Source organism: Podarcis gaigeae (genome assembly GCF_964106915.1).
Source record: "Podarcis gaigeae genome assembly, chromosome: 3".
Classification (NCBI taxonomy): domain Eukaryota; kingdom Metazoa; phylum Chordata; class Lepidosauria; order Squamata; family Lacertidae; genus Podarcis; species Podarcis gaigeae.
This window is the reverse complement of record NC_139680.1, coordinates 65,369,006-65,387,341: the sequence shown is the minus strand read 5'-3', so window position 1 is coordinate 65,387,341 and position 18,336 is coordinate 65,369,006. Positions and strand designations below refer to the sequence as shown.

General features: G+C 41.3%; 1 protein-coding gene and 1 long non-coding RNA gene across 4 annotated transcripts in view; one reads left to right on the top strand and one right to left on the bottom strand.

Moving 5' to 3' along the window:
• Positions 1 to 407: 407 nt before the first annotated feature.
• Positions 408 to 18,336, bottom strand: part of GINM1 (glycosylated integral membrane protein 1) — a 785,919-nt gene continuing 767,990 nt past the window's right edge. The window contains exons 1-8 of one of the 3 annotated variants that reach the window (XM_083731835.1): positions 16,533 to 16,784; positions 12,362 to 12,412; positions 11,701 to 11,797; positions 9,159 to 9,310; positions 4,955 to 5,111; positions 4,281 to 4,411; positions 1,736 to 1,899; positions 408 to 1,307 (exon numbers count right to left, since the gene is read on the bottom strand). In XM_083731835.1, coding sequence (XP_083587961.1) covers positions 1,205 to 1,307; positions 1,736 to 1,899; positions 4,281 to 4,411; positions 4,955 to 5,111; positions 9,159 to 9,310; positions 11,701 to 11,797; positions 12,362 to 12,412; positions 16,533 to 16,652 — 975 coding nt within the window. In that variant the 5' untranslated portion in view covers positions 16,653 to 16,784 and the 3' untranslated portion in view covers positions 408 to 1,204. Of the gene's footprint in view, positions 1,308 to 1,735; positions 1,900 to 4,280; positions 4,412 to 4,954; positions 5,112 to 8,722; positions 8,844 to 8,913; positions 11,279 to 11,700; positions 11,798 to 12,361; positions 12,413 to 16,532; positions 16,785 to 18,336 lie in introns of those variants that run through there. The other 2 variants (XM_083731836.1, XR_014562445.1) reach the window with 2 other exon arrangements.
• LOC310841277 lies at positions 3,534 to 5,818 on the top strand. The gene is made up of 2 exons (XR_014562459.1): positions 3,534 to 3,722; positions 3,832 to 5,818. It is a non-coding gene; the product is annotated as an uncharacterized lncRNA (long non-coding RNA).

The following is an 18,336-nucleotide window of genomic DNA, read 5'->3' as shown; positions in this document are numbered from 1 at the left end:
TGTGCTTTCGAACTGCTAGGTTGGCAGGAGCTGGGACCAAACAATGGGAGCTCACCCCGTCGCGGGGATTCAAACCGCCGACCTTCTGATCGGCAAGCCCAAGGCTCAGTGGTTTAGACCACAGCGCCACCCACATCCTTTCAACACAATCCTAAAGCTTTTTAAATCTGTGATTGGGTTTTTTATCTGCTGCTGAGAATTTATTTTACATTGCTGCTTTCTTCGCCTCTAAGCAGTTAAATACATCTGGTGTGTTTTTGTTAGGCATGTTCGGAGCAGTAATGCTGAAGGGTAGTGTAGCAACTCTGTGAAATAAACCACCCCCTGTAAAATATACGAAGCAAACCTGTTTTGCAAGGGTCGGGCCTTGCTGTCCTTGATAGACATGAATGATACAAGGCCTCCAGTTTCTCTCAACAGATAAGGATTTATTGTAAAGCTGTGATCGTACAAATCCATATGTAAAACAATTCTTAGTAAATCGGGATCTTGAAGACATTTTGTCTTGGGTAAGAGGCATTTATACTGTACTGCAACTTCAAGAAGTACAGTTTTACAAACACAACTTTTAGTGGGAAGAGGCCTTTTTAAAAAAATGACTGAATAAAGTGCTTGTAATGTTAGATTGCCTTTCATGCACCAAAAAGCACTGCACCAATACTGAATTTGTTGTAAGAGCAGGATGAAAGCTATCTCTTGACCTCTCCCATAAGGCACGCTTAAGGACAGCAGGCCTAAATTAGCTTTCCTTTTCTCACAGGTGTGTACAATTCTGTCTATGCTGTTCCATGTTGCTGGGGTCTAATCACTTATTTTCATTGCTCTGTGGAGCTTAAGGCTGCAGTCTTAATTATGTTCACGTATCATTACTGAAATCTCAGGATGTTTCAAGGCAGCAGGTTATTTAGATTAGTGTGGCAGGTTCATGCAACCAGTGTAGTCGGGATGATTTTATGAGGAGATGGAAAATTACTTCATAGAAGTTAGAACTTGCTGAAGTCCTTATGGAAGGAAACTGCTATCCCCCTCCCCTTCTGTCAATAACTTATTAAGGTGGTTGAAGTGGAGATGTAGTCTTTGGGGCCTCTTAAAACATTTTAAAACATTGATAGTTCATAGTCTGTATAGGAAAGGGTACACAATATATTAAGAATCAAGTGTCAAATACCGTGTCAACAAATTCATACAATTAAGGTGAATGTGTTTAAATACATTTTTCCTCTATATTATCTGTCTTCTCTGGAATATCTGGAAGTAAGCTGATCCCAACCACAGGGACGACACTGAGATCAACCTGAAGGACTCCCCTGAAAAAGAAGCAGGTAGTCATTAAAATCTAGACTTCAGAAATTCAAGGTTTTTCTTACCAGTTGTCATGCCCAGTTTAACAGTGTTATTTCAGCTTCAGAACTGAAAACTGTACAACAAAAACAAGTTTACTTCAACAGATATGTAAGCATGGTAAGCTAAGACTGTTAAAAAAAGTTTGTCTTCTACATTTATATTTATAGTGCCTATTAGGAAGGGCAACTGTTCAAAAGAGCTGCACCTGAAATACAGAAGAATGGTTTTTAAAGGGTCAATATATTATAATATTTTAGGAGAGCTACATTTGTGGAACTGGACTATGCTCACTAGAATTTTAGCAGGGAAAGAAAACAGTAGTCAGAAATAAGCTCCTTTTTTCTGAAGTAACAGTTTGCTTCTACAGAATGAAACGTAGAAAGGCATTTACCTGGGTTCACATGAGGGGCAAAACACTTTTAAGACTTTGATGATTAAAGCTGCTCCAACAACTCCAACAACAATGACCAACATTAGATCAAAGAACACTGGAAAGGACTGGAGCCAGAACCTGCAGAGCTCTTTTCTCAGGTATTCCACCCACTGGCACATCACCTGCAAATGCAACAATACTGCCAGTTAAATACCCATCACTGATGCCCTGATCCACTAAACACAGAAGGTGGTATATCTGCTTCAAATCTCAGACCATAGATCCTCTTCGGAAGCCCAACTGCTACAATTTAAATGATCTTTTTAGCTCTCAACCACTATTTATTTACTGATAAATAAACAGTGGGCTGACAGTAAAAGGTGGGCATGAGTCACTCTTAACAAAGCATATTTCACATCCCGTTGAGAAATCAAGACTAGCGGGGGTGGATCAGACTGGTGGCTCTAACCCTGCACTCTATCCAACAGTGACCAGTTTAGAGGAGAAGTTTGCAAGCACAGCCTGGCGGCAGCAGCTTTTTCCTCTTCTATGCCTTCAGCACATGATATATATGCTGAATCCACACAGATACTTAGATCTTAAGATAAGTGAGCAAAAAGAAGATCATGGAAGGAAAGTTTCTCTTCCCCTCTACCACCCCCAGTTGCCTGAAACTTCTCAAATTCCTTCTGTGCTTGCCTCATAAATTTACACTTGCTTCAGCCAATTTTGTTTTGTTTCCCTCCTTTGTTCAAAAAGGATACTAACTCGCCTTTGACAGCTTCCTTGATGTTGCTATTTAACCACACTGCCGTTCCCTTGGACTCGTTTGCACCTGTACATTTTTATCTGACTCTGTTATAATTATTGGGTGATACGGGAACAGCTTTTGATCTAGCAGAGTGGTCTGTTTATATAAGAGGAGAAGTCGTTTGTACCAATTTACTTCTTCTCTCTATAACCCTGCCATGTCCCTCAAAAATCTGTTCCAGAGACTTGGGAGACCATTGGTGAGAGTATGGAAAATGGCTCTGGGGACTGCAGCAGTAAGCAGAAATTTTTCAACTTCCTTTGTAACTAACCTCTCATTTTTAGACACTTCCTCTTCTGAAACTGAATGCCACGCTACTGCACTTTCTGGGCAAGCTGATTATGAAATGCTGAATTTGAGACACAAGTATTTATTGTATCTAGAAATTTGTCTTTTTGTTATGACCTGATATTTACTCAGAGTGAGGATAATTTAAGTTGTCCATTATCACAATAGTTTCTCCTTTGGCTGCCTACCCGGCTTGTCTGTCTGAAAATCATCATCAGAATTTTGGTCAGGAGCATAATAACATGTTCATAATATATTATTTTGGAGGCCTGGTATTTCTGTGAATGGATTTCTTCTTTTATGATTTTAAATTTATTATATGTAATGTCCTCTTTGATGCAGACTAACACCACTCCAAGAGGGACGCGGGTGGCGCTGTGGGTTAAACCACAGAGCCTAGGACTTGCCGATCAGAAGGTCGGCGGTTCAAATCCCCACGACGGGGTGAGCTCCTGTTGCTCGGTCCCTGCTCCTGCCAACCTAGCAGTTCGAAAGCACACTAGTTCAAGTAGATAAATAGGTACCACTCCGGTGGGAAGGCAAACGGCGTTTCTGTGCCCTGCTCTGGTTTGCCAGAAGCGGCTTAGTCATGCTGGCCACATGACCTGGAAGCTGTACGCCGGCTCCCTCGGCCAATACAACGAGATGATCGCCACAACCCCAGAGTCGGTCACGACTGGACCTAATGCTCAGGGGTCCCTTTACCTTTCCCTAACACCACTCCAAGAGGGGCCTGTGGATTTTTATACCCAGGAGTAGGAAATAGATTATCACCATTAGGTTTCTCATATTTTAACTATGTTTTAAATATATGCTTTTCTTTAATTCCAGGAACTTTTAATTTGCTTATCTTGGATCTGAAACTTTTAGAATTAGTATACAAATACCAATACATTTTAGCTCAAGGTATATATGTCTTTTTTGCACACAATTTTGACTATAATACATTTGGTTATTAGTTTGGTTTCATGTTTTCTTTTTCATGTTTAAATTAACATTTCTATTTTGTGTTCAGTTACAGGCAAGAAACATTCAGCTCCTTGATGAACATCACATATGTTCAATCATCTTGTAGAGCAGGAGGAAGACCATGCCCACAGGCCATGCTCCCAACCAGTAAGAGTTCAGCTGAATGTGTAAAAAAGGCACCTCTGCTCTCATATCCCTGGAGGAAAGGAGCTGAGAACACACAAGCTTGGCCTCGGGCACTGTGAATTCTCATATCTGAAAGGTGCATGTATGCCCAGCTCTTGGCCTTCCCTACCATTGGGGTTTTGGGTTGAAGTCCCTTCTGCAATCAGAATTAACTCTATGATATTATTTGGAAAGGGTAGGGAGCAGTTTCCTCTGTCCCAGCAGTACTCTGCCCTGCTGTTTTGTTGTCCCCCACATAATTTAGGCTCCTGGAATGTCTCACGAGAATGCCCCACCCTACAATAGTGGTGTAACAGTAACAGAAAAGACCTTATAAGAGGATGGAGGCTCTGTTCTGAGAGGAGTCTCTGGCAACTTGCCAGGCATTGTCTCTTCATCCACTGTAGTTTCTACTTGTCTTAGAAGGTAGTGACTGGTTGTTTGTAGTGGGCTTTCAATATCTATTTTTTAAAAAGAAAAGAAAGAGGTTAGCTTAACAAGTAGATGCCTCCCCACCTCCATAGATAATTCCAGGGGAAAGCAAGCAAGCAAAATAACAAAGTAATGCTACATTTTGAGAATATCCAAATATACTTGTGCATTTTGTTTCACAATACAACATACTAAAAAGAATGACAAACAAACAAATTTGACCTGCCTTTAAAATTGAGGAGTCAATTTCTGGCCATTTCCCATAAGACTTGAAAGACTTCTTATCTGGCATTTTGGCTGATTCACTAGTTTGGGGATTGTTTTATCATTATTTGCTGCTTTCATTTACCAAGTTGTTCTTAAATGATGCACACCACTTAGAACATCGGAAAAGCAGCCTATAGACATTTTAAAATCAATCAACTTAAAATAGATTGGATGTTCTCCCTTTCGGTGTATGGATACTGAAAAGTAATACAGGAAAACTTAAATAAAAAGGCAAAAAATTATGGCAACACTTTCTGTAATGAAGAAGTCAAACCGGTTTGTCAGAGATCAGTATCACTGCATACCTTTTCCTGCAATGTTTGGAAGTGTGAACAAGATATCGTTGTCTCTGGGGATGGAATACAGCATGCTCTCCTTCAAAGGAACAGTGTAATTTGAGTGCCTAAGGACTCTTAAGTCCTTTACCAAGATGTCTATTTCAGTCACTTCATCTTGCTGAACCTGCAAAAGAGTAGTATAACTATTTATGAGCAATCCTCTTGAAACCAGAGCGGTAGGTGCTTTTTTGAAATGGTGAAAATAAAAAGGCAGGTGTATAAAAGATAAACAGAATGCCAAGATGAAAAGTCTGTTTCATTTAGGAACATAGGAAGCTGCCTTATACTGAGCCAGACCAATGGTCCATCTAGCGCAGTATTGTCAACACTGACCGGTAGCCACTCTTCACGCAGGAGCCATTCCCGGCCCAAACTGGAGATGCTGGGGACTGAACCTCATACCTTTTCAAGCAATGCAGATGCTCTATCAGTGAACCATGGTTCTTCCTCGTTAAATAAAGATTCCACTCACTGTAGCCCTTTTGGAGTCTTACTAAAGAGATATTAAGATGAAGGGCAGAATGTGATATCGACTCTCTTCTAAAGAGCAACCCTGTTGAATTGTCTCTTGAAATTTGAAGGTTCATTATTGTTCCACAAGATGTGTATTTCTTTAAGGGTCAGAGCAAATAACGTGACCTAGTTTTACAGCTGTGAAGCAGTATAGCAGGTGCTGTTAAGTTCTGTTAATTAAGCTGTGTCAGCAATTGGGTATAGTATATAAAGAGCAGCACCTAGCTCTCTCAGTACCCTGGTGGTTGGGTTATGCTTATTGATATATTTAATGTAAAAAAAGTTTTTGTTTTTGTTATTAAAACCTAGCTAAAGTTATTTTGTGTTCCTTGTAATGCATGGTCTCCCCAACAAGCTTTCTGCAGTGCAACTAATCTGCAAATAGCCAACAAACCCATGATCCTAATCTTTCATTAAAACATTACCAGGAAATGGGGCCTACCCACTACAACATAAACATGCTGAACATCATCTCTCTAGAATGAGGGCCAATGTGGGGAAGTATGAAAAAGCAGCAGTGTCATGTGGTATGGGAATGCTGTTTTGTTTTAAAGTAATTGAAGAAGAGAATCACGAATAATTCTGTGCCAAATATTAATTCCTGTATGAGCTGTCAGTTTCATCTGATGATCTCAATGCTAGTATTTCGTGCATCTGGCTAATAGAACTATCCACAGAACAGCATCTGTTAGCTGTGGCCTAACTGATGAAGAAAGGAGCTGCCTCTGTTTGACTGGATGGGAGGGAATGAATGAATGGCTTGCTCCTTCCCCCTCCCTTCCAAATGATGCTCCCATACGTGGACATGACTGACCATGAACACATCAATTCCTGGAAAGTTCTGCCTCCTGAGTTCCAAAATCATGGGATGGAAGGAATCTGCCCCTTCATTCTAATCCATACACAGGACCCTCTACGACCACGACTGCACTCAGATAAGGAAGGAATATCCCAGAGACTTAAATAATGGCACCCTTTTATTTTCAGTTCTGTGAAACTGGAAAAATATATAGTATAAGTTGCCTTATACTGAGTCAGATTATTTGTCCATCCAGCTCAGTATTGTTTACAGCTATCATAGTGCCTGTCAGATCATAGCTGTCAACTTTTCCCTTTTCTTGCGAGGAATCCTATTCGGAATAAGGGAATTTCCTTTTAAAAAAGGGAAACGTTGACAGCTATGCGTCAGATGTTGTTGGGCTCCAGCATGGCCAATGGTCAGGAAAGTTGGAAGTTATAGTCCATGGCATATGGAGAGTAGCATGTTAACTGCTCGGTCAATACTGACTGGAAGCAGCTCTTCAGAGCTGCTGACACCAGTGCTTCTCCGACCTACCTGGACTGCACCCATCTCCCTAAAAGGTTTCTGCCTCTGTGTGGATTTGAACCAGTAACGTCCTGAGCTTTTCTATGGTTATGTTAACATACAGCCCCACAAAGTTCCCTTTTCTGATCACTCATAACAATGAAGTTTCCCTTTCAGTTGCCACCAAGTGTCGGGCTGATTTTCACAGGGGCTTTTTACCAAGGCCTCAAGGTGTTTCCCACCCCCAAGTTGTCACTATAAAGGTGTAGGATTTTTGTTGTAATATGCCACATTCTGAACTCAATGCAGAATAGAATTTGTCATTCTGCTGTGAAGTCTTTATGCCATTTGTTGCTTGCAACAGTGTGGTACAATTTACAAAAGTCCATGGGGATAAAACTGAGACAGGCCTCTTGTGAATCACGTCGCCTGGAATAGTATGGTAATGAGAAATCTTTAATAAATGATGTGTAAACTCTACCAAGTGTGGTTAATAGGAAGCAAATGACTCTGAATCAGTAGAACTTGTTTCCAAAGTGTCTGTTGCTGTTATTTCAGCTTCAGTAATTGTACTTCATATCCTGACTGGTTCTCCCTTAAAAGGGAAGAGAAAGAGCAGGCATATGTATTTTGAAGTATTTTTACCCTACTCTTCAGCTGAAAAAATGTATTTAAACAAACTAATGGCTGCATTTATCACACTCAGAAATAAGCAGCAGACTGAGTGTAGTGCATAAAACAATGGGAGTGCTAAAAATAACACAACACAGACTTACTGGGCAACAATTCCCCATTATGCATAGAATGCAACTGGATGGGGAAAGTTCTCTAACGCTGGAATTCAGAAAACAAAACTTTCTAAACAAATCACCAATCTATTAACTCTTTAGGAGGAGATGGGATGCCATGAGTGCTCACTGAATAAGTCTTGGCACCAAAATTAGAGCACCGTCATATATTAATTACAGAACTGTTTTGTTTATTTTCCTGCCCTTTTGTCACTAGTAATTCAGATCATACTACCTGATGCCAACACTGACATGATGAGTTGTGAAGGGGGGGTGGAATCCAATCTGACTAAATTGTTAGTGCTAAACCCTAACAATTTAGAGACATGTCAATGAAGAGGAATGTAGCAGGATGCCGTTTGTTGATGTAAGTTTTATCGTTCAGCCCTCTACCAGGCTTTCAGGTGCCCAAGCTGGAATGCTGACATGATCAAGAATTACATATCCACACTGACACTTCTGTTGAAACTTAGACTTGAGCATTGAACAGTAGAGTTGAAGCAAACAAATACCTAGTAGTTCACTTCACACTTAGTTCATTTCACATTTCTGAGCATATTGTATAAAACAATTAGAGCATTAAACACAATACAACACAGAATAACTGTAAACGGTACTGTACTGTACACAGTGGTACACAATACTCAACTGGGTGTGGCAAGTTATCTCTTGCTGAAAATTTAAAAACACCATACATTTTAAGTAAATCACCAGGATACCAGAACTATTTGAGAGGAAGAGTTTTGTCACTTTTATAGAACTCAGAACCCTTTTTCTTTGAAAGCACTGTTACTAAATTTGTGTGGCAACAAGAATGTGTGTGGCAACAAGAAGAAGAAAGAGAGTGTCTCTTTTGACAGTTTCTTGATTAGAATCATTAATTTCTGCAGTACAGGAGTGGATTTTACAATAAGATCAGACTACAGTTGAAAAGAGCTGTGTACTAGAAATTCTGTTAACAGGTATTAGGTCAATATCATTACGTGACAGCAGCAGGGCTGGCTTTCCAATGGGTCCCAGTCTAGATGAGCCCTGTCTTCTTCCTGTCCCTGGAAAGCCCTGTTTGGTGATGATATACAGTATATATTTATATATTGTTGTGGTGTTATGGTTTCTTTTTAAATCCTATTTGTTTTGTGGTTTTTAGTTCTTTGACTTATGTATATTTTAAAAGATATTTATTGCTGCTTATGTAACTCAAAATGTGGGCCTTCCCCTCTGCGCCTTCCCCTCTGTTCCCATACCTGTGCTGAAGGCTTGCGGTGGGGAGAAAAGCCCTTCTCCGCACTGCCAGCCTGGCAAGCGGTCTCCATAGGAACGCATTAATTGATTTTTAATGCATTCCTATGGGAACCGTGCTTCGCAAGATGAAAAACTCGCAAGAAGGAAAAACTTGCGGAACAAATTAATTTCGTCTTGCGAGGCACCACTGTAATAGCATAAACATCGGACACCGTATCATATCAATCATACAACTAAACTACCCATTCGCGGTGGAACAAGGTGCTCCAATGAATTTAAAAACTGGCCAACAAATACAATAATTTAAAGTGGTATGACTTACCCGCTTTTCATCAATTTCTGTCACTTCCTCTTGAACAACAATCAATCGCAAGTTGGATCTGGATGCCATCGGCCATTCGTGAACCATAATGCGAACGCTGACAATTCCTAATCGCTCCTCTTCCTGTAGTGTTTCAGAGTTACTACTCTCCACTATCAATGAAGAACTGTGTGTCATATAGTGGTCATATAGAGAGATATGATCTCTAAAAACAAGGTACACATAAATGGGTGATCGGTGCATTTCAGATTAGATTTGGCTCCTCACTGCACTGGAACAGAACTGCTTGTTGCTGGATTCAAGGCAGCTTTCAAAAGAAGTGGTCATGGGCCAAGAGAGTATAAAGGTTTTTCTGAATGCAAACAAGAATACTTTTTATCACCTGCGCATTTATTTTCCTAAAGATCTAGTGGAAACACAAGCAGCCTCCTTCATTCCATAGGGGTCCCAAGAACTGAGTTCAGCACTGCATTCCCACTAAAGCTTGGACTTGTGAAAATTGGTAGCAGAGAAAGGGGAGCAGGTATAGTGTTCAGATAAGTGCACACAGCAAGTGTCTAGGTAAAGGTAAAGTACCCCTGGACGGTTATGGGGTTGCAGCGACTATGGGGTTGCAGCGCTCATCTCGCTTTCAGGCCAAGGGAGCTGGCATTTGTCCATGGACAGCTTTCCTGGTCATGTGGCCAGCAGGACTAAACCGCTTCTGGTGCAACAGGACACTGTGATGGAAACCACAGCGCACGGAAACGCCGTTTACCTTCCCGCCACAGCGATAACTATTTATCTGCTTGCACTGGTGTGCTTTCGAACTGCTAGGTTGGCAGGAGCTGGGGCAGAGCAACAGGAGCTCACCCCATCATGGGGATTCAAACTACTGACCTTCTGATCGGCAAGCCCGAGAGTCTCAGTGGTTTAGACCACAGCGCCACCCGCGTGTACCATGTCTACCAAGACCAATCTCCCCACAACTTTTTGGCACAAAAATGAAGGAAAGCAAACGATAGGACACTTGCTTCCATTCAATCATCCAAACTCCCTGCCCCAGGGGCAAGTACTATATCCTTGCTCCTATGGACATTTCTGTTAGGGAAGGAGCGGCTGTCTTGCTGGCTTTGCACATGCATGCGTCCAACCCTGTTGGTAATATGTAGGCAGCTTCTATCCACAACACACAAGTCAAATCAGTCTTTGGAGTTTCAGACAAAAAAAATAAGGGCTTGTTCCAACTACCAAAATTTTCTTCTGCAAGGATTGGGGTATTTAGTGTCAGTTCAGACCCCCTCCTACCCTGACTTCCCTCCATCCCTCCAGTAAGGCAAAGTGGATGTCTGAATGCATTGTGGGAAGTAATAACATGCACTCTTATTATACAACCCCAGAACCATTTTATATTCTTATCTTGGAAATTTAACAGAAACTCAAACGTAAGGCTTACAGAACCAACAGCAGTTAGATTTTATATTAAATCAATACAAATTTGTATTGTGACAGTTTGAGAGTTGACTGCATCTGAGTAAAGAACAATGAGAGCTCATTTCTAAATATGGTTATTGAGACATACGCCCTGCTCAGTTCAAGAGAACTTACTTCCTTTAGAAGATCTATACTAATTTTTTAAAGCATAGGAGCACTTTTGCTGCATCCAAACCATGATGAGCCACTGCCTGGTCTCCTTAAAGTAAACCATGTTTAGTTATTAATGCATAATGTTTTAGGCTTTCAAAAGCCAATGCTTAAAACACATTAGCATGCCCTTAGTGCAAGAGCTGATCATAAAGGGTAGATGATCTCAGAACTTCACCTTGAGACCACCCATAACCAGTGCATCAAGAGACTACTCTGTGCATAAAATGTTCTTCCATGGAAAGTAATTGCTTTAGCTTCATTCATTATGTAAAATGTTGCCTGTATACCCAAATCAGGATGTTTCTGTCCAGGACAAAGCAGATTGGGAGGGGGTGGGGAAACAGTATTTCCATTTTCAATAACTACATTATAAAAATTACTAGGAAATATTTTCAATCAAATCTCTAGTTCTAGCAGAGATTGAACTTAAACTAAGAAAGTCTACAGGAGAAGAAAGTGTTTTGCAAAGATTATCGGAAAGACTCTCCCAACATCTATTATTATTCTTTCTTTTACACAACTGTATCTGGATATATGCCAGTTTAAGAAAGGAGACAGACAGGACTTATCAGGGTGGAGTCACATCCTTGCATTTATACTGCCTAGTCTACGGCACAAATTCTTTGCCTTTAGCAAATAAATTAACTGAACAGGAACTTCGCTAACTGTTCCAGAAAGGGAAGGTTTGAACTCATTATTTTTTATGGGCAGAATATATGAGCACTGTGGATGAGAAATAGAGAGGGCACTCCATTTCATATTTTTTCTATTTTAAATATACCTTAACAGTGGAGATTTATTTTTAACAGTACAGATGCGTATATAGTATAGTGTTACTTATTTATTATACCATTATTCATGAGTGGTGAACTGCATGGGGGCACACAGCACAGGTAAGGAATTAAACAATACTTACATATTAAAGTCTGACATTTAATCCGAGCAACTCCACTCTTCAGCGGAAAGTCATTTACATACACCTGACCATTTACATAGGTAATATTAAGGATGACCTAAAGAAAATAACAGAATCAAACATGTTAAATGTCCACATTTTGTAATACAAGGTCAAGCACAATTGTTAAGATTATTTGATCTAAATAATCATTTTAGCAATTACCAAAATTCAGACATTAAGAAGTTAAGGCTGCAATCATGGAACTGACATTCAACTGGTTATGGGATGCAGCTGGCACCAGAGGTCCCCCAGTACATGTCTGGAAAGCTCTGCAGGTGTAGATGTTTTGCTGGTGGTAGGGGTCAAAATGGAGTGAGCGAGGCTGAGGATCCACAGGATTCTGCATCCTCTCACCTCCGTATTCCCTGGAGACACCCCAAAATGCTTTGCAAAGCTACACCAGCCATTCAGTAGGCACAAGCAATTCCCACTGATCACAATAATCTTTTAGGGGAGCAAAACAAGAAGTCACATGGTGCCATCACTTGCTACCATCAACGGTACCTTCTACTCTGTATCTATCACAGATTAGTTAGACCCTAAATACATGCTTGATTTCCACTGACTGATCACAATCACAAGATAAAAGGCTAAGCTAAGTACAGGAAGTGTGACATACCTGCCCATCCCTGTTGTTTTCCAGCATTGTAACTTTAATCTTGATGCTTTCCTGCAAGTGTGAGAGAAGGAGGAAGAGGTTTCAAAGAAAGAAACATGTTACAGATTCCTCAATATGGCATCAACTAGGCAGCTGGTTCTATTTCCAGTTCCAAAACCCTTTCCAATACCAGTTTTAATCTATCCGTGTTTCCTATATATTCAAAAAGTAGAGTATAATTTTATAAAAACTAGATAACAGACCTTTGGATTATGAAGAACTGAATACAACCAAGTTTTCAAAAGCTGTGAGATCTAGCAGTCAGTTGATCATGGTGCGGTTGGTAAAAAAAAACGTATAATCTGATGAACAGGCACCAAGTTACTTCCACTTTCTGCAGTTTATCCTAATCTGTGCCCCAGATATTGAGATAAACATTGCATTCTACAATGCACAACAGGTTCTCATCTGAGTTGCTGGAATAGGTGTTGTTGTTTTTTTAAGGGACCCCTGACCATTAGGTCCAGTCGTGACCAACTCTGGGGTTGCGGCGCTCATCTCGCTTTAGTGGCCGAGGGAGCCGGCGTACAGCTTCTGGGTCATGTGGCCAGCATGACTAAGCCGCTTCTGGCGAACCAGAGCAGCGCATGGAAACGCTGTTTACCTTCCCGCCGGAGCGGTACCTGTTTATCTACTTGCACTTTGATGTGCTTTCGAACTGCTAGGTGGGCAGGAGCAGGGACCGAGCAACGGGAGCTCACCCCGTCGCAGGGATTTGAACCACCAACCTTCTGATTGGCAAGTCCTAGGCTCTGTGGTTTAACCCACAGCACCGGAATAGGTATTACACCAGTTGTATTCCATATCCAGGTTTTCCTATATTAAAACAACTGTCAAAATGATGGTATATTAACTATATCCTTATTTGTTGTATGTTCACATTATCCTTTAGCTCATGTGTGAGGGACTTTTGGCTCTCCAGATGCTGCAGTGCTACATCTCCCACCATCCCTAGCCATTGGCCATGATTGCTGGGGCTAACAAGCCAAAGGTTCCCCACACCTGCTTTATATTTTAATTAAAAAAATTAAGGCAACCAACTGCTTATAAGCTATATATATATGAGAACACAGTGCATGAGAGTGCCATGAATAGAGAGCACGTGCCACACTGTGACAAATGTCTAACTTATCAAAAGTTTAACCAATATTTTACTTCTGCTCTCTGCCTTACAATTCAATTAGCACCAGAGATGGAATCCAAATTACTGCTGCAATTAGCACCAGAGATGGAATCCAAATTATTTTCAGGAAAACAAAATAAAAAGCTCTTGGGATGGTTTGCAGCTAGCAAACCTAAATTTGCATAACCTCTCTGGAACTCCTTCATTTATTTATTGTTTATTTGTTTATTTGCATTTATGTCCTATCTTTCCTCCAAGACGCTTAGGAGAATGTGCATGATTTCCTAACCACCAAGAAGAGCTGGGCGGAGTCCATACCGTGATACTGGTTTCTTAATTTTTGACCTGGCAATTTATCACAAATCGGGGGGGTGGGGGTGCGTGCCCTATGCAAAAATCACAATGTGGGGGAAACCGTGAAGCCAGCCAATGCCTCTACATAGCTCTATCCTTATTTCAGACATTGTGATATATTGGTATATCGTGATGTTGAAAACCAGGTATCACCCAGCCCTACCACCAAGCTCATTTATCCTTACAATAATTCACTGAGGTACAGCAGTTTCAATGAACATCTTAGGTCTGAATTTTACCAAATGTATACTAGCCTGCATATGTGCTTCAGCTGATGGTATGCTGGCTTCGTATGTATAACCTGGTTTATATTTCCTTTAACTGTCACCCCGCCCAGCACTCTTTCCCTTCCCCTCCTTTTATGCTGGCACATATTGTGAGTGTTGTGATAAAACCTTAAATAATAAAAAGTACAAATCAATAAAAAAGAGTACTTTTCACACATTATTTTCACACACACTACACATCTCTTGGGTGTCCCAGCATTTTTTGCCCTGCCAAATACACACACTGTATGACTGGGTAGAGTATTTCTTGGGTGCACTTAATGACCCTTCAGTTCAAAACTCTATTCCGCAAAATTATGACAAAAAGGCCAGAGTTCACAATGTTCCCTTTGTGACGAATGCAAAGAATGACTAATTTCGACAGAACAAAGGGGGGGGGGAGTCAACTGTGGAGCATATTCTACGTAGTTTAGAAAAAATTCAAGAAATTGTGCAATAGTGGTCATGTAGGAGGATTGCACCATAAGCAAATGACTGAACAGACATTTTATTATTTTGCCTTTCAATATCTTTCTTTCTTAGTCCTTTCCTCTAACAATTTTTCAAGAAGATATATTTCTAAAATAATTGTATTCTGAAGGTAAACTTCTACCAGCAGGTTCTAGTGGTGCAATAAACCTTTCTGGAGGCTTTAAAATATAAGATGTAAAGATTGCATGTTAAGGGTGAAAATGAGAATTCTTTGGGGAAGAGGGAGGTAGCGAAGTAGTAAAACAACTGAAGGAAGATCATTCCAGATGCATGGAATCTAGTGTTTTGCCTGAAGGACAGAACTTCTGACCACTTTCCTCTTAGATATTCTCCTGTTGATTTTATAGTTCCTAGGAATTTTTTTGGCAGTCTAGACCCTTAGCAAGTCATGAACACCTGTGCTGATCAAAATCTTTTTACCCTTATGTTTATGCAAGCAGCATCTACTTCTTAGGGGTTATTAAGAAATAAGTGCATTCTTTATATCAGAGTTTTATGATGTGTCAACTATTCCTTTGCTCTTTGTGCATTACGTACACAAAGACACAGAGGGCGATTCTCGCATTTCCCACTGTTTCTTGCAAGTAGCCTTCACCCTAGTAGTGAAGAGAATTACTACCAGAAGAGTAAATATGCACCACTCTTTTAAAGACTCTTGCACCTTCCTTTTCTAAAATAAAAAATGCTTTCAAGAAACAAAGTTATTGACTTTTCTAGTACAGCATGTTCATGTGAAACTTCAGTTCATTCATAAACGATATAAAAACCATAGAGTGAGTGTGTGTCTTATAAACGCCCACCTGAGGTATTTACTTTGCTAGTTCTTCATTAAGTGGATCTTTCCATATCTTTCCATCACACTGGAAACCAGGCATAAAGTTAATCCAAATCTAATCGTTGCTTGTTCAGATGTTTGTGATGGAGATTTTGAGTTAGCTCTCTTAGCAATTAGCTAGCTATCAGAAGTTGAATGAAGTAGCATCTTAAGTGCTTGAAAAGGACACTGTACCAAAACCACTCCTGTGCTTCAAGCTAACACAGCTATAACATGTGATTAACTTAAAGAAACTACTAGTAACACCCACAAATCACAGGATTTGTAACACCTACAAATCACTTAAACATTCCTCTTTATTTTCCACTCAAAAGCAATTTGTTTTTGTTGGATAGCTTATCATTAAAGGCTTCCGCACAGAAACAGTTGAAAATATCATGCTCTTCTCTCAACGCAGACCAGATGCATTAAAGAAAGCACTCAATCCCAAAGTTCAAATCAGACAAATAAAATCTAATCTTGGTGTTACCTAGCCCAATGGACATCCTGTATTCTCACTGCATATCCATTCGGTCCCTTGCATATGCCTGTATGCATATATAGCAAGCACGCAGCTGACGTACTTCATACCAACATCCAAGCCACACAAGGCCTGATACCACATCTTATGCAATTCTGCATACATATTAATATACAAATCTCTCCTTCACGGGGCTGGGGGTGGGGGAGGAAGAAACCCCCCACACACACACCTTCAAAGTGTACAAGCCTGAGCATTTCACACAGGTGGGCACTAGGGCACCATCTCGAGATGTCCACACGAAGCTCCTGCACGTCACACTCAGTCTTGCACACTCCCACGGCACCTTAGGCAAAACACAAACAATGCAACGCCGCCGCGCCTACCTACAGCAGCATGTCGAGTCCGTACTCCGAATTAAGGGGCTGCTGAGCACGGAAGATTAGGGGCCAACCCACTGCATTTCTTGTTCCTTGATTTTATCGGACTCCTCCGAGGGGTCCACTTTGCTCGCCCCTCTTCCCCACTCCCTCCGCGTACTCTCCGTCCTGGTGCCGTCAGAATAAAGATGAGGCTGCCCGGAGACCCTTCCTCTCCCTTACCTGGCTATCGAGCTGGGAGAAAGCGGCTGTCGGCTCCGGGGCGGCCAGGCAGGAGGGCAGCAGCAGCAGGAGCCCCGGGAGCAGCCGCAGGAACTCGCGTGGCCCCAGCGCCGCCTCCATCTTGGGAGCCGGGAATTAAAACAAAGTGAAACATCAACAAAGCCAGAGGAGGCGGCAGGCGGAGCAGAGGCGGGGAGGAGTCCGGCAGGGGAGGGGAGAGGAGAGGAGGAGGAGGAGACAGTAGCAGTAGCAGCAGCCACAACAACACAACCGGGAAAGATGCAGGATTAGGAGAGGTGCTGCTGAGGGCAGGAGAAAGGCCGTGTCAAAAAGGTTTCCCTTGGGAAAGGCTTAGGAGTTGGAGCCAAACAGCCCAGAGGAGATTTGCGCGGGGGAAAGAGCAACCTGTCTCAAATAAATTAGTCCTCCTTCCTCAAATTAGCAGAGATGAGAATAGGCATGCAGGTTTAGTCAGCAATAAATCCCGCTTTATTCAGTGTGCATACGGTACCACTGAAGGCTCCTCAGCATCCATCCCCTGATAATGCCCACCAGAGCATTATCTTTTTGTGTATTACCATACAGAGTTTTCCCCCACCTTCGAATATTATTTAGGTGGGGTTAAAAACAGCAGAAATGAATAATGCTAAAAACAAAACAGAAAGTTGAAACAAAGCAAAAGGCAGCATTTTTATTTGGAAAACAAAACAAATAAAACAGATAAAGTTTAAAAGCCTGGGAATTCAAAAAACGTTTTTCCTTGGCACCAGAAATACATTAGTGTGGGCACCAAGCAAGCTTCTCTGGGCAGAGAATTGCAAAGCTGAAATGTCACCATGGGAAAGGCCATCTCTGTGGTAGTCGTCTGTTGTAATTGCAGAGGAACCTGGAAGAGTAAACAATGCAGTGGCGACTAGCCATGATGGCTATTGCTCTCTAAGGTGAGAGGCAACGTGCTTCTGAATGCCAGCTGCTGGACACTGCAGGAGGGGAGAGTGCTCTTGCTCTAGTCCTTCTTGGGGATTTCCTGCAGGCATCTGGTTGGCCACTGTGAGAACAGGAGGCTGGACTAGATGGGCCCTTGGCCTGATCCAGCGGATGGCTCTTATGTTCTTAAGAGGCTGTGATGCTGCAATCCTGAGAGTGAACCCCAATGAACACACTTACCAATGCAATGGGTTAATGAGTAAGTTGTTATTCTAAAGGCCGGTATGGTTGCCTCTCTGAAAAGAGTGCAACACTTGGCTGTTTTGCCATTTTATGAGGGTCTAAAAAAGCACACTAAAAATCAGGTTTTTTGTTTTAAAAAATATTTACTATGAAGCAAAATGCATGTTACTCCATTTCACATGGACTATCAGGACATGAATCACCTTGCTGCATGATCCAAATTGCCTAATCCCATTGAAATCAATGTGCTGCATAAAGCCAGTCTATTAATGGGACGAAAGTACTGTAGTAATTAAAATCCAGGTGTGCCTGGAAAGAAGTTACGGTACTTTATTCCCACCCCACCCCACCCCGACAAAAAAGTGTTCATACCTGGGAATCTAAACTTGTCAAGAATAAAAACGTATTTTGAGAATTTGTGAATGTAATGCGGTTGATTCATTTGTGGATGGGATTGATGGCAATAACTCCTCCTAAACCACTTCGTTCTGACAAATCAATTCCTACTGGGATCTCTTTCCATTTGTTTAGTGAATGATTTACAGTTGCTATGTTGAATGTTGATGGGGACATAGGAATAATTACTTAGCCATTACTCCTTCATTGCTCTGTTTAACTCATGAGCATAGCCAGT